Source organism: Ambystoma mexicanum, chromosome 5p (genome assembly GCF_040938575.1).
Source record: "Ambystoma mexicanum isolate Mex_15411 chromosome 5p, UKY_AmexF1_1, whole genome shotgun sequence".
Classification (NCBI taxonomy): Eukaryota; Metazoa; Chordata; class Amphibia; order Caudata; family Ambystomatidae; genus Ambystoma; species Ambystoma mexicanum.
The window spans coordinates 753,082,374-753,097,830 of record NC_090930.1 but is presented as its reverse complement, the minus strand read 5'-3'; the positions used below and the strand labels follow the sequence as shown (position 1 = coordinate 753,097,830).

Sequence of the window (15,457 nt, the reverse complement as noted above, 5' to 3'; positions counted from 1 at the left end):
TGACCTAAAGACCCACATCAGGGGGAAGGGCATTCCAAAGTTTTGGCAGAATAAGGTGGAATGCTCCTTGACCAGCAATAGTCAAATTATCTCTTGGTACCAACAGAAGGTTAGAGTTATTTGATCTCGACACCCTTCGATGTGGAAACCAGATCTCCTAGCTTGAGATATGTGTTCTCTACGATCCAGACCCATTACAGCACTGTTTTGCATGCACTGAAATGTACTAATTCCGCCTCTGCCTATTCCCACAGTAATGTGCCGCAATAATTAAGTTTAGCTCCCACTATAGTCCTTGCAACACTGGCACAACCCTGCTCAGTCAAAAAAGGGCGTAGTTGAAATTAAAAAAAATGCAATAGGTAGATGTAAAAACCAGACTATTAACATGTGCCTTCATGTTCATTGTCTGATCACAAAAGACTCCCAGCATTTTAACTTTGTGTACGGGGGGGCAATGTAACAGCCTGCAATATTAAAATTCTAAGTCAGAGCTAAGTTTCCTCAACTAGAGAAACAATACAAGAGCACAGGAAAAGGTACAGTACTAAAAATGAACAAACTGCAGCCAATGAAAACAGAGAATGCCTTATTGAGACTTTGGAGAATAGAGTTATTGGGAAAGTTAATAAAGAAAGGGCCGCCTCAATCCGAGACAGGGGGCTAATATCTACAGTGTCAGTCTCAGAGTAACCAGAGGATAAATAAGTCAATCTCTGAAATAGTCATTGCATTCTACAAAGCTCTAAAGAGCGGTCCTACCCTGGACAAAGCAAGCACTACTGGCTCTTGCAAAGTTTTACCCAGATTGCAGAAATGGATCAGACGTCCAAAGTGGTTTTCAGTGTTGACCCAGAGACGGCTGTCAACGATACCAGGTGGGACTTCTTAGTTTTTAACTATAGAACAAATGGGCTTGATTTACAAAGATGGGATTCAAGTAATCCACTCTAACTGCAAGGCATGTGTTGAGGTCTTGTATCTGGCCTTCATCCCATTAAGAGCAGTACATAACAGGGCTGGCCACCCTGTTTAACATTACGATTGAGCGCCTAACAGTCGCACCAAGGATATTGATATTATGAGGGCTTGACTAGAATTAATCAACAGAATACAAATTTTAAAAAACTCCCCGTACAAGCATCCTAGTGATTTTCCGAATCTTAAGACTTTGACAGGTTCTCTATATACAGAGCAAACTGGGAAAAAGCAGGGTGATGCTGGTCTCCATGGCTGTAAAGGAGGACAACACTGCAAAACAGACTGTGCAATGGTTTCATACAGAAATTAAGTACCTCGGTATTCAATTCCCTAGAGAGGTGCAGACAATGGCTGCATCAAACCTAGAACGTCCTACAGGAGAATATCAAAATGGAATGCGACTGATGGAATGCACTTCCAGGAGTTTGAGGTAAGATCGATACCATATAATTGAATGCCCTAACTATATTGCTCTACCTTCTCATATTGGACTATACCAAAATAAATCATAAAAAAAGGAACAAGGTATTGTAAAGGAGGTCTAATTTTCAGATACAACCCAATAAAAGATACTCCATGGAAAAACCGACACTGACAAGGAAACAAAGGATTTATTGAACCCCCGCAGCTGGGACCAGCATCTCAAAACAGTTGCACTGCTTGACCTACTTGAAAAAGTTCTCAACTCTGTCTCCAATTAGAGCAACTTTTAGAACCATAAACACAGAATTTAAATAAAACACATTAGTTACAATTTGGGGCAGGGAAAACAAATTGATTGGTGCAAATATCCACACAACAATGATATATTATTACTGGCGAACCTTTTTCGTGCATGAAATCCACACCACCCACTTCTGGCATCACAGTCTTGAAATCGTCCTCCCTTCAATTACATCACCATGTGCTGACCAGCAGAATAGGTGCAAATACAGGTTTTAACTAGATTGTGTTTTGCTTGAAGATTAAGCGAGGCAGTGCACTGCACTCAAGGCCGATTGAACTAGAAAACCACCCCTGTGCACTCTGATTGGTTCTCCTGTCCTTCCCCATATGTTCCCTTACTTCGTGCCAATTCTAGTTATAAAAAAGCTCTGTGAGGCACTGCGGAAATTGTATTTTCTACTATTTAGTTCTATGTTCCATTACATTTTACTGCCAGAGTCTGCACCTGGCTTTCTGGACAAAATTCCTCCCCAATGTCTTAGTAACATTAGCTTAAGCCTCGACTTGATGTCAGAGCTCTGGTCGGATCTGTCATTTATGTGGCTTTAGCATTCTGTGCTTCTCTAAGTCTTGAGGCTTTTAAAGATGGCTGCCCATTACTAATGCATTTCTATATTAGTGAGCTATACTTGCGTGCCAATAGTGTTGCATTCAGCATATATATTGCTTATATTAAGTTCTTCATGTATAAATGGATGCAGTTATTCTTTGTTTGAATGCATATTTGATCTAGTCTGTTTTCTTCATGGTGAGAGCAGGGGATAAGGATAGAATGACTGTCTTAGTGCTGTAGGTAGTGGTGACGTAATATTCTTCCAAGTCATTTGCTATGCTGTGGTTTTGAAATATCCCTTCTTTATGTTTATTTTGTGGCAATCAAAACATGGCCCCCAAACCCAATGCTAATCCATTACAGTATATTACAGTAAAATAGACAAGATCTTCTCCAACTTCCTATAGGAACGGAAGTAAACAGGAGTCGTCACTTCAGAGAATTCTGTAAACCAACAAATAAGGGTGGATTTGTTGTCTTCAACCTTAGAGACTACCAGAAAAGCTTCATAGTGAACAAAGCATCTAGAGCTGTCGCAATAGACTGCAGAAAGGTTCCTCTATTGGCCCAACTGCAAAGACAAGTACGCTGGATGCTCTCTGCTGAGCCAATGATCAAGATATGCAAGTGGCAGAAAAGCCTAAGCTAGGTGTAGCAATAACAAAACTGATAACATGCATAATCATCCTACCAAATGCAAACACATTTTACAAGTCAATAAACAAACAGCTATGGCCGAACCCTTGAATACCAAAACATTTAAAAATGCTATGTTGGATTTAGTGACCATCAAAAAAGCATTATTTTTTTTTTTAATAACTCTGTTTATTGAATTCAAACAACAAAACATAAGAGGCATATAAGAATAAGACATGAATCAGCAGTATACATGTGGAAGGCAATCTCAGCAGTATACAAGTTGAAGGCAGTCGTCCATATCAACGGGGCCCGTAGGGCCGAGGACCAGGCGACAACGAGACAACAATAGGACCAGGCAGGCAAACAAGGCAAGCATCACTACCGGTGCACCCCCACCCACAGAGCTTATTGAGCATCTAGCCATTTGCCCCATATTTTCTCGAATTTACGGGGGCAGCCCCTTGCATTATAAATTCGGCGCTCTAAGGCAGCACCCCGGTCCAGCTCGTTACTCCATCGATTCAGGCTCAATAGTTCGTCCGACCCCCAATTGGCCGCTATTAGCCTTTTGCTCGCCCCCAGCGCCGTTGCCAAGAACATTTTTTCATGTTTGGACAGGTCTACTTCCCCTCCAATGCCCAATAGTACCATCTTGGGGTCCCTGGGAATTGGTGTCCCCAGAGCGGCTGAGATTGTATTAACGCATTCCACCCAGAAGGCCTGTATCACCTGACAGTCCCATATCATATGGTAGAAGGTGGCGGGTTCAGTTTTGCATCGGACACATGTCTCGTCTTCTATTCCACCCCATCTGGCCATTGCAGTGCGCGAGTGATATGATCGATGTAGGATCCTCAACTGTATGAGCCTAAGCTTGGATTCTATCCCAATTTCTCTGGGGGACATTAATGCTTCTACCCAGTCTTCAGGTTCCAGGGGGCCCAGGTCCCTTTCCCACTTTGCCTTTAGTCCGTCGAGTTGTGGAGTCCCGAATGAGCTAAGGGCCTGATAGAGGCTGGAAGTGGCCTTAGAAGAGATGTACTGCGGGAGAATATTGGTCTCGATGGGGGAGCAAGGGGGTAGGACCGTTGTGTCGGGGAATTGGGCGCGGATTGCATGAGACAATTGCGCATGCCGAAACCGATCCATGGGAGCCAGGTTGAATCGTTCGCGCATGGTCTCAAAGCTCAAGAGGCGGCCCTCTTGTATAATTTGTGCTAATGTGTGTATTCCTTTGGTCAGCCAGTGACCGAAGGGGCCCATTTTTACCAGTTCTGGGAGGAGCGCATTGTGCCATATGGGTTGCGACAGTGTTGGCTGGCCTTCCCAGCCAATTAGCTTGTGAGCGGCCCGCCAAGCCCTCCGGATATGATGGGACATTTTGGGCAGCGCCGGGAGTTGGTCGCGGGTGGCGTAGAGGATTTGGAGCGGTGTTAGTGGGGACATGGTCTCCAACTCTATACGGTTGTGTGGCTGTGTGGGGTCTGCATGTATCCAGTCATTCACTACTCCTATTTGTGTGGCCAAGTAATAGGTGCGTATGCAAGGTAACCCGATGCCTCCCTCCCACACCGATCTTTGGAGCGTGTCAAGGGCAATCCTGGATTGTTTCCCTCCCCAAAGCAATGTGCGCAGATTCTTGTCGATGAGTGCGAAGGTTTCCCGGGGGATGGGGAACGGGGCGTTCTGGAGGACATACAACAGTCTGGGAAGGGTCATCATTTTGAATAGTGCGGCCCGGCCCACTAGGGACAGGGGGAGAGATTGCCAGTGGGGGATGTCTCTAATGAACCGTTCTATTACTGGTTGTATATTAAGTCGGGGGAACCCATCGAGCGTCGGGTCAAGCCGTATACCCAGGTATTTGAATTCCCTGATAGAGACGCGATATGGGCAGGTCTCCGGGATCGCAGGCTCACCCCCCTGAATCGGGAAGAAGATGGTTTTGGCCTCATTAACCTTTAGGCCTGCAAAGGACTGATATTCCCCGAGTATGCGGGAGACCACCGGGCACGAGACACCTGGGTTACTAAGGTATATGAGTAGGTCGTCCGCATAGAGCGAAAGGCGGTCTTCCCCCCCTCCCGGCCAGACGAAACCATTCCAGTTGGTGTTAGCTCTAAGCTCAATCGCTAGTGGCTCGATGGCCAGGAGGAAGAGGAGTGGAGACAGCGGGCACCCCTGCCTCGTGCCTCGACCCAGGGGGAAAGGTTTGGAGGACATGCCGTTCACCCTCACCGTGGCCTCCGGGGATGCATATAACAGTTTTACCCATGATATAAACGTCTGCCCCAAGTTCATCCTGGTCATGATCTCCCACAAGGCATCCCACCCCACTGAGTCAAACGCCTTTTCGAAGTCCACCGCCAGGAGGGCGAGTGGAGCTGGTATCTCCTTTGCCCTGGATAGCGCCAATTGGACCCTGCGTAAGTTCATTCGAGTCGACTTATTGGGCATAAAACCGCATTGGTCCGGGTGGATTAGGGTCTCAATCACTTGCAGTAGTCTGTTGGCGAGTGTTTTGGCGAGGACCTTCGCTTCGCCAGTAATCAGGGATATCGGGCGATAGGAGGCACATTCCTCCGGGAGTTTCCCCGGCTTGTGTATGACCACTATGCATGCCTTCCTGAGGTCTGGGGGGGAGTGCTCCTAGTTCCCTGCTGCGTAGAAACATGCGGTGCATGTGGGTGGGGAGCATGCTACCAAGGCACTTCCACGTTTCTGTTGGGAACCCATTGGGGCCAGGAGTTTTCCCGGGCTGGAGTTGTGCCAGTGCCTCCTGCACCTCAGTGTCAGTGATATCCGCATTCAGGAGGTCTGTTTGGTGCTGCAGGAGTGTCGGGATTTCGATGTGGTCGAGGTATCGGGAGGGTTCGACTGATGGGTTCCCCGTGGGCGGGGTGTAAAGATTTTTGTAGTAGGTGGCGAATGCCTCGACGATATCCGAATCTTCCGTCAGTAGTGTCCCATCCGGAGATCTGATTGCCCTAACGTGTCCCCTGCTCTGCACGCGTCTCTCCAACCAGGCCAGTGTCTTGTTAGCTTTGTCGCCCCTTTCATATATTTGGCTTCGGACTAACTGGTGAGCACTTCGTGCATTGTCTAGGGACAGGTTACTGAGGGCGGCCTGCGCCGTGAGCATCGCCTCCTTTGCTTCTTGGGTGTTCTGTATGAGGGTTTGTCGCTCACACTCCAGGACGCGTGTCTCTGCATCCCTGACCTTCTGGACTTGGCGTTGTTGGTAGGCGGAGACCTTGGAGATAGCCTCCCCTCGTAGGACAGTTTTGTATGCCTCCCAGATCGTGATCGGGCAGTCCACCGAGCCCACATTGTGTTCGAAATATTCCGCTGTCGTCTTCTCTAGCTCTTCTGCAATCTCGGGAAGACGGAGATGGTACGTATTTAGGCGCCAGTTACGTTCTGAGCGGCAGGAAGAGTTCTTGAGGGTCAAGAGAAGCGGGGAGTGGTCCGAGATCCCTCTTGCGAGGAATGCAGCATCGAGGAGCCTGTGGGTTATATTGCGAGGGATGAAGGCATAGTCGATCCTGGAGAATGATTTGTGGACCCCAGAATAGAAGGAGAACCCTGCCTCGTCGCCATGGAGTGTGCGCCAGGTGTCCACCATTCCTGAGGTTTCTGCAAACGTGGTGAGTGGCGTAGAGGTGGGACGTGTTCCAGCTCTCCTATAGGTTCTGTCGATTGTGATGTCCATTACCTCGTTAAAGTCCCCTCCGAGCACCCACACATCCGCCTCCTCCTCCAGGAGTAAGTTCTGTAATTCAGCGAGCAGTTCCTTCGTCAGTGTGGGGGGGGCATAGAGCGCTGCCAGGCCCCATCTCTCACCCCAGATGTCCGCCAGCAATAGCACATAGCGGCCCCGGGGGTCCGTCCTGATCTTCCTAACATGGAGAGGAACTCTCTTGTGGACGAGTATCATTGTGCCCCTCGCCCCTTTCGTGAATCCGGCATGGTAGACCTTCGAGTAGTTGGATCTTTTGAAAAAGATGGTGTTGGTGCCTGTCAGATGTGTTTCATTTAAGAGGGCAATGTCTGGCGAGTGTCGGTTTAGGTACTGGAGTACCAGTCTTCGCTTTATGCTGGAGCCGAGGCCATTGACGTTCCAGGACAGTATCTTCACTTTGTTGGAGTTCATCCTGTCAGCGTGAGCCTATTTGTTGGGGTGTCTGAGAGGATTAATGGCCGTTGCATTTTCCCCCCGGGGGCATAAGTTGTTTCCTTCTCGGGGTGGGGGGAACCCCCAGCGGTCGCCTCGCATCGGAGTATCTGAAGACTGGCAGGTGCCTGCGTCTCTGAACCTGGCCCACTGTAGTGTTTGTCTGACTTGCCTGCTTTCATCGTTTTCCAGCTTTCTTTTCCCGTGAATTTGCTTCTTCAAATCCCCAAAACTCCCCCCACCCTGCACTTCCCTTCCAACTGGGAGCACCTGTCGCCCTAACATCGAACTTATAACTTGTTGAACGTAAACTTCGTCGGAATGACCCGACCTAGGGTGGTGGCTCCTGTGGAGACGCCCTGACTGTGTTTGGAACTGCGGTGTCAAGGTGGTGGTGGCCGCGGTGGTGTGATTTCCATGGTGTCCCTTGGTGACCTCAGTACTGTGATGCCCAGGCCTCATCCGTTCTCAGTGGTATTCCTGAGGGGGGGTCTTGGTGTTTCTGTTTCGGGGCCCATCGGAGTAGGAGGCGGCGAGTCCTGCCCGGGCCCGGGTTTGCGAGCGGGCGGTCCAGAGGGCGAGCGCCGAGTCGTCGGCCCATTAAGGATCTGTGTTTCGAGCCAGTCCCATGCTTCTTTGGGGCTGTGGAATAGGTGTGTCGTTCCCTCGTGGTGGACCTTGAGCAACGCCGGGAAGAAGAGGGCGAACTTGATGGATAGAGAGTGAAGCTTTTTCTTAACCGAGTCAAACGACTGGCGGGCCCGCTGAACCTCCTTAGTGTAGTCCGGGTAGAACCCTACTTTATAGCCGTTGTATGTGATTGGGCCGGAGGCCCGTGCCATCTGGAGGATGGCGTCTCGGTCTCGGTAGTTCAGGAGGCGTGCAATTATAGTTCGGGGGGGGGCTCCTGGGGTAGGTCGCCCAGTGGGTACCCTATGTGCTCTTTCGATAGAAAAGAATTTCGACAGTTTCTTGGGGGCAAAGATGTGGGTCAGCCAGTCTTCTAGGAAAAGTTCGACACTGGGGCCCTCCTCTTTCTCCGGGATCCCAAGAATCCTGAGGTTATTGCGCCGTGCCCTGCCCTCACTGTCTTCAGCTCGGTATTCTAGTTGGTTAACCTTCTGGGCAATTATGGCGAGTTGTTGTTCCAACTGGCGGACATTATCTTCTGTGTCCGACACTCTCTGCTCCGCTTCTCCTACTCTGGACGATAAATTGCGCAGATCCTGACGTAGGAGAGATACTTCCGTGCAGACTCCGCCAATTTTGAGTTCCAGCGATGTTCTCGAGTCCCCAATTGCCTTCATTAAGTCTCTCAGGGAGAGTTGGGGGTCCTGAGCTGCTTCCCCACCATCCGCTTCCGCTGGGGATTGCATTTCCAGGCGGGGGGGGGCTTCCACGGTATAGAGGTCCATTTTGCTTTGTAGGGTCTGCCTCCTAACCTTATCTTTGCCCATGGCGGAGTCGGGTATTCGTGTGAGGCGGCAAGTCCGGATGGGACGTATTGGTGCCCCCCAGGGGGTCGTTGTAAAGTCTGAGATGGGGTGGGTTTGTCGGGCGACGATCCTTCCCTATTGTGTCTCTGTTCAGGTGTGCCGGCGGGATTGCTTGGCCGCTGGGAGCCGACCCCTGCTATGGTTGGTCCGTTGTGTCTATTGGAGGGTCGCGAGAGATGGCATCCGCATATACGCCCCTCCGGAGCCCGTATTATGTTCAGTTCATGAGTGACGTGTGGAAGGCGATAGCCGCGGCTCTCCGCCGTGCGCGCCACTTTGTGCTGCCCCTGGAGGCCGTTAATTGTGTCGAGTGAGGGGCAGAACCCTTTGTCGTTGGCGGTTCCAAGGGTCCCTGGTCGGGGTTGGTCCGGTGAATTTCGGGGGTTTGCCCCAATGCGCGGTCTCACACCGGGCTGCCCCAGTGGGGTATCTGCCCCGCTCCTTGTGCTTGTGAAGTCGTGGCCTTTACAACGGGAGGCCTCCGTCCCTCCCCGGGTCACTGCCCACAGTTGTTAGCTTATTGCCAGTTCCTTGGACCCACGATCGTTTGTGGAGGGTGCTGCGGACGTTGTCACCCGTTCTGGGTGCTAATAGTGATGGGGGAGGAGAGCGTCCCCAGTCCCGTCAGCTCCGTGCCCCCCACAGGTGGACCTCCGAATTCACTTTTGGGTAGGGGGTGAGGCGTCTCCTTAATGCGGGTCGGTATCCCGCCGGTTGCCCTTACCTCGTTAATGCTGATGGGGGAGCGCAACACCGCGTTACCGGTTCCCGTGTCGCGGCTCAACCCCAGGCGTGACAGTCTCGCAAATTGAGGGAGAGGCGGGCGGGGGCAGAAAGGCGTTCTGCTCGCCTCTGTTTACGCCGCCGGGTCTGGCAGCACAGCGTAGAAATCCCTCGCTGTCCGTGCAGTGCTGGTGTCCAGGATCGTCGCGGCTTCAGCGCCGCGCGTCGGCTGTGCCCGCGGTTCGGGCACTCGGACGGCCGTCTCAAGCAGGGGGCTCAGCAGGGTGGAGGAGCCCCGGGCGGCAGTCAGGAGGAACCAGAGCGATGCCTCGGGCCGGCGTCCTCGTCCCCTCCCCGGCTCGTCCGCTCCCCGAGGGCCTCAGTGGCCGCCGCAGCTCATGGGGGGAGGGGCGAAGGAGCCGCAGTTAACCGCCCAGCAATGGCGGCGAGTCTCGCGTCGGCGGACTCCGGGACGTTTCTCACGCCCCCCGGTCCGATTCTGCTCGGGGTTGTAGCAGGCAGTGCCTGGATGGGTCCGCCAGTGTTGTGCTGCTTCTGGAGGTCGGGCGAATTCCCGGAGCGGAATGAATGAAGGATATTTAATCGCGGCCACCGGGAGCCGATGCGATTAGTTCTTCGCAAAAAAAAAAAGCATTATTAACATCACTCATGTGCTAGGGGAGGGGACAGTGCGTTCCTTCTCAACATGAGGGGTCACCTCAACACAGAAACGTATGTCTGTATGAATTGGAGGGACTACAGATGCAATTCCTCGATCATCCATCAACCCAAGAGCACATGATATGATCTGTGAAATCAAGGATCTGTGAAATCATGCTTTAAAAAATAAAGGTCCATTAAGCATGGCCAATAACTCAAAAACCCAAAAGATGGCCAGGAAAATCTTTCTAAAAGGGAACAGACTGGATTGGAAGACAGATCCAAGGAAACCCGTCAGTGATAAATAATGGATGGCAGGCACAAATCCGGTGTAGTCCTACAAAGCAGACTACCGTGATAGGCATTAGACTTCAGGTTAAACCAGACGCCCCGCAAAACATGACTCAAAATTGAAAATTCAGAACAATGGGATCACATAGAAAGCACAGATGCGTATATCTATAGGGGATTGGCATGCAACAAGATTGGTCCATTTTGGGCAGGCATCTTTACACAGGTTAATCTTATTAAAACCCTGGATCGGAAAAGCCTCTTGCTGTCATATTTATTATCCTCCTGAATCAAATATACAGTCTGCAACTGAGCAACAGTGGCCCAAAAAGCCTCAGCAAATGATGAGAAGATCCTCCAAAGGCGATGGATACCAAAAAAGAGAAGGACTGGCAAACAGCCATGTCCAGACTCCGCTCCAAGGAGTTGATCACATAGTCTTTATACATGTACAGTTCAGAGCTATACCTTCTTTGCCTTTTGTGGCAATGTGGGCAGAGGAAAGGCTATAGTTTCAAGAGGGGTGTGAATGTGATCTAGTAACAACCCAAACAGAAATTCATAACAGTCCAAAATAAAGGGAAATGGCCAATCAATATATATATATATATATTTCAATTAAATAAACCATCTGAAAAGAGTAACTGAATAGAAAAACGCCACACAAAACCCAACCCTAAGGAAAGAACTCAGAACATGCACAGATAGCAAGATGCAGCACTCTGGGTAATGAATCACTGGAAGGCAAGTAAAAAACACATTCTTTAAAAGGATATAATCATGCATGAATAAGGGATTTAATTGACATAACCAGTCTCCAGGGCCCAAAGGGCCAAGGGGGCAGTTACCAGTCAACAATACGTTTCATGGTTCTTCGTGGTTCGACAGCGCCAAATCAAGCTTCTCGGTAGTCTTAGAACCAGGCTTGAATAGGTCGCTTGTATTGTTCCAAACAGGGAGCAGATGTCGAGCTGGTCTTGAGCATAAGTTCCTTGCTGTTTGAGAAGTGGAGACTGCGAGGGCCACCAAGGTCAGTTCAACTATCAGTTTAACTGCAACGATGCTGGTGACTGGATGCACAGTTGGAGGCAGCCAATGCAGTATTCAAGGATCGCAGTTAGATGGGGCCACCAGAGTCAGTTCGACCGGAAATTAAGATTGCAAACAAAAATGCTGGGGTTGGAAAGGCAGTTCATAAGGCGGCTGGTCAAACAATCCTCTAGTTCGAACCAAGGCAATGATGCATTCAGCGAGCACACTGAGTCAGCAAACTACTTCGAGTGTGAGCTACAACAGTTTTAATCATGGCTTGCAGCAGTCGACTGAAAACAAATACAGTATTCCTAGTTATCTTGACTCTCAGTTTGCTGCGAGTTCCACTCCAGGGACTCAAGGATAAAAATAGTCCACAAGGGAGACTGGCATGCACACACAATCAGGGGTACTTCCACGCAGACAGATGCTGGGTACATATATGTGTGGTAATTAAGCAGATCTTGCTCCAGCAGCAGGTAACCCCAATGTTCCCTAGTGATGGTTAAGGAGCAGAGCTTGCCTTTAATTTGGACACTCAGTCATCTCTGGCGCAGGGCTTTGGAACGCCAACTTTCCCAACAGATGACCAGTAGATTCTTCCTTAGGCAATTGTTTCAAAGTGAATCAGAGGAGGAGTAAGAGAAGCCTGCTTTTAAAAAGGCACAATACCACAGATGACTGGACTAAAGCAAGTCTGCTTTAGGGGTCCAATCCTGTCCTTGGAATAAGTGGACTTTGCCTCCTGATATCAAATCTAAAAGTGCTTTGTGTTATAGAGAAGTAGAGGAGACGGAAATGAAGAAAGAAAGAAAAAACCAAGATGGTGGATGCTTTCTCCAGCTGGTCTAAGCACCCCAGTCTACACTAACTGCACCCCATACCATGTCAATATAATCAATGGCCCTTTTGGTACCCTGGTGTGAGGCTAGTCCTTTTGGGAAGGGTTCACACTTTTGATTCCTGCTCATCAAGCCAACTCCTGCTGAAAGGCTGGCTCTCTGGATAGGTGTTACTCTACCTCACAAAGGATCAAAAGGAGAGGCATACCCATCCAGTCTCCTGCCCAGTCACTTGGCAGGACTAGGCTGTCTGACCAGAACACACAACCCTTCCATAGCTGGGCTGAGCTCAAAGGGCTGGCACATGTGTGATATCAATTTGATGTGGCTGTAATAATTATGAGAAATAATCGCCACCATACTTTAAACTCATGCATGGCTTATATTTAAAGTGTACAACTGCCACCAGGATAGTAAGTTTGTAATTTTGGGAACAGGGGTGCATTAAATGGAGTCCCTGTGCTCTAATGACTTGGCTGTCACTGCAACTGTCAGCTGGACACATGACCCCTGAATCTGCTGTGTGCCACTGGAGAGCAGGTGATGCAGATTCAGCAAGGCACAGGTGTACACTATGCTTTTGGCATGAAGCTTAAGAAAGTGGCATCAGATTAGCAGATTTCCCTTGCCGAGATTCAACTATAAGTATCATTTAATTCGTTTAATAAAAATCAAACAAGCCAGGGCTTCTAGAGCCTTGCCAGATGGCATGCGACCTAGCAGTTTGGGCTTGACTGCACCTTTTGGAATGGCATGAAGGGTGATTCTTTATGCTTTTTTCCCCTTCAGGACTGGCACAGCAAGATGAAAAACAATGGATTGGAGGGTTGCTCAGAACAGAGCGATGTCAGAGGTTAGGATTTATTCAAAACTGCCCATCCATCACCCAGTGTTACAGATTGCTTGGTGGAATTTACTACGACTGATCTGGTTATAGCTAGCATCATACGCAGCAGATGGTTAAATGCTTACCTAATTTTTCTATTTTCTGGATGGGCAACAGCGAGCCTCCCGCCCCCATAACTTTCAATATGAGCTGGGTGTAGATCTTAATCACCCAGCCTTGATATGTCAATAGAGATGAGCTGCCAGTGACTTTCCCGCAAAATAGGGCAGATTTCATAATAAGAAAATAAATTTAAAAAAACACAAATTAAAAAACAATTTAGAAACCTAGACCTATTGCCTTTTCAATGCTAGTTTATAACATGGGCCCGATATGGTCTTCCGAGCTTCACATTCTGCACAGCTCTGCATGCTCTTTATTCCATCCTCTAGATTTGAGGGACGGTCTCTTTTTATGTTGAAGACTAACTCTCAGATGTTATACAGGTGCAGATCTAGATGACTTCTATATGCAGAGGATATTTCTTTATTGGACTTGACCCAGCAAGGCCTGCAATGCATTCTTTTGCAAGCAAAAAAAAATACTGAAGCACCACAATTGAGATGAACGGAGGTATTTGGATCATGTGACTGCTTAATGAAACACAGCATATTCTTAAATGGACAAATGCTGGCATGTTGGTGCAAAGCCACCACGGGTGGGTTCTTACAGAGGCAAATGCTAGAATATTGGGACAAAGTCATCAAAGGTGTGTCCTTAGAGGGGCCAATGTTGCCATTCTGTGGCAAAGCCATCACACCAGTTATGTCTACTTGGTTGACCTCTAGGTATTGGCCCACCACTCTGAGCTTAAACTGTTGTAGAGTAGACCTACAAATGCCCCTCTCCAGACCTTGTACATTATCACTATTTCTAGTAAGTAACAGAAAAACATTTTGTTGGTGCTGCAACCTGTTGTTTGTACCTTTCCTGTATAGATGGATTGAACCCATGCTTTCCATTCCTTTAAGCACCACAGGTGGGCAGGGCCCTGTAATCTTTTGGGCTCTAAGCAGCTGTCATAGCAGATATGCTTCCATCAAGTGTGTTGTGAGTGTTCAGAAACAGAGAAAATTGATTCTCGTGCCACAAACGAGCAGCACACACACACCCTAACTTAGTTGAACATTTATTCTACAAGGGCTATGCCAACCTCGTTAAAGAGCAAACAAATGAATATGTAACAAAACCTGTCAGATTCAAACACTACCTGCAGAACACACTAACCTGAAGTCACCACAAACACATGCGATTAAATCAGTATTTTATACAAATGTGCTCAGAATATGAACATTTAGGAAATGCACAATGCATGGACTATATCAATCTTTTGCAAGGGAGGGTTCCACTTTATGGCATGAGCAGGGGTGTTGCTAGGTATGGAAAAGATCCGGGGCTATGCTAATTTTGAGACTGTCGGGACTGGGGGCTAACTAGCCTTTTTGTTGTAACCCCTGGGCTACAACCAAAAGACCCGGGGCTATAGCGCCCTCAGCCCCCCCTCCCCGCCACAGCAATGCCTTTAAGATTGCCAGCACATAGTGGTTGGGTCCATGATAAACTAAAGAGCATACCACATTGCAAATAGCATTTACTTAGGATCCTCGGAAGCTGTTGAAAAGTGTTGACAGGGCACAATGTGGCATCTAGTTCAGTACGTGGCCTAAGGAAATACAACTAAGATTCTGACGAGTTGCAGTCCCCCTTCACGGTTTTACAGTTGAAACATTGAAGTGCAAGGCACTTGCCCTCATTAGAGGAGTGTCCTTATAAGGGGAAGATGCTGGCGTTTTGGGCAAAGTCATCATCACAGTTCTCTTACAGAAGAAGATGATGGCAATATTTCGGAAAATCCATGAGGAGTGCTCTTACCGTGGCAATGCTGGCATTTTATTTGTATCTATAGTGTGAATCAACAAAACTTTCCAACGAACAGTCGGGCATGTATTTGTTTTGTCTGCACACGTACTGCATGATTATTTCTGTGCAGGGTTACGGTTTCCATTTGATCTTGACCAATAATAATAAATAGCCATTAGAATATATACATATTTATGAATGTGTCACCTTTCAGTGACACTGCTGCTTCGATGATATAGTTTGGGCTCTGTAAGGAAGCATCTAGTAGAATAGGACACTGCTCCACACACTGAGGACACTGAAAATACACATGGGATTTAGAGGGTCAGTTATAAAAAGACACCACTATGCTACTGAAAACAGGATAGTCCAAACACAATTGTACCATTGTACTCAGAACACATTCACTGCATTACCTGGATCAGATGACCGAAGAACAATGGATTGCTTTTGTAGTAACCATGCAGGCAGACCACCCTAGAAGAAACGCAACACAGGATTAGAAGAGAACGGACATCAGGTTCACAAAACTATGGTCTACTTTGCCTGTGAATCCTTTATAAAATCTTTGTATGTGTGACACAAAATCAAGAC

The 15,457-nt window shown here is 48.4% G+C and overlaps 1 protein-coding gene across 1 annotated transcript in view; it reads right to left on the bottom strand.

The window, feature by feature from the left end:
- GLB1 (galactosidase beta 1) overlaps positions 1 to 15,457 on the bottom strand; it is a 622,172-nt gene that overhangs the window by 402,371 nt on the left and 204,344 nt on the right. The window contains exon 4 of the mRNA XM_069613134.1: positions 15,280 to 15,340. Within this exon, the coding sequence (XP_069469235.1) occupies positions 15,280 to 15,340 (61 nt within the window). The remainder of the gene's footprint in view (positions 1 to 15,279; positions 15,341 to 15,457) is intronic.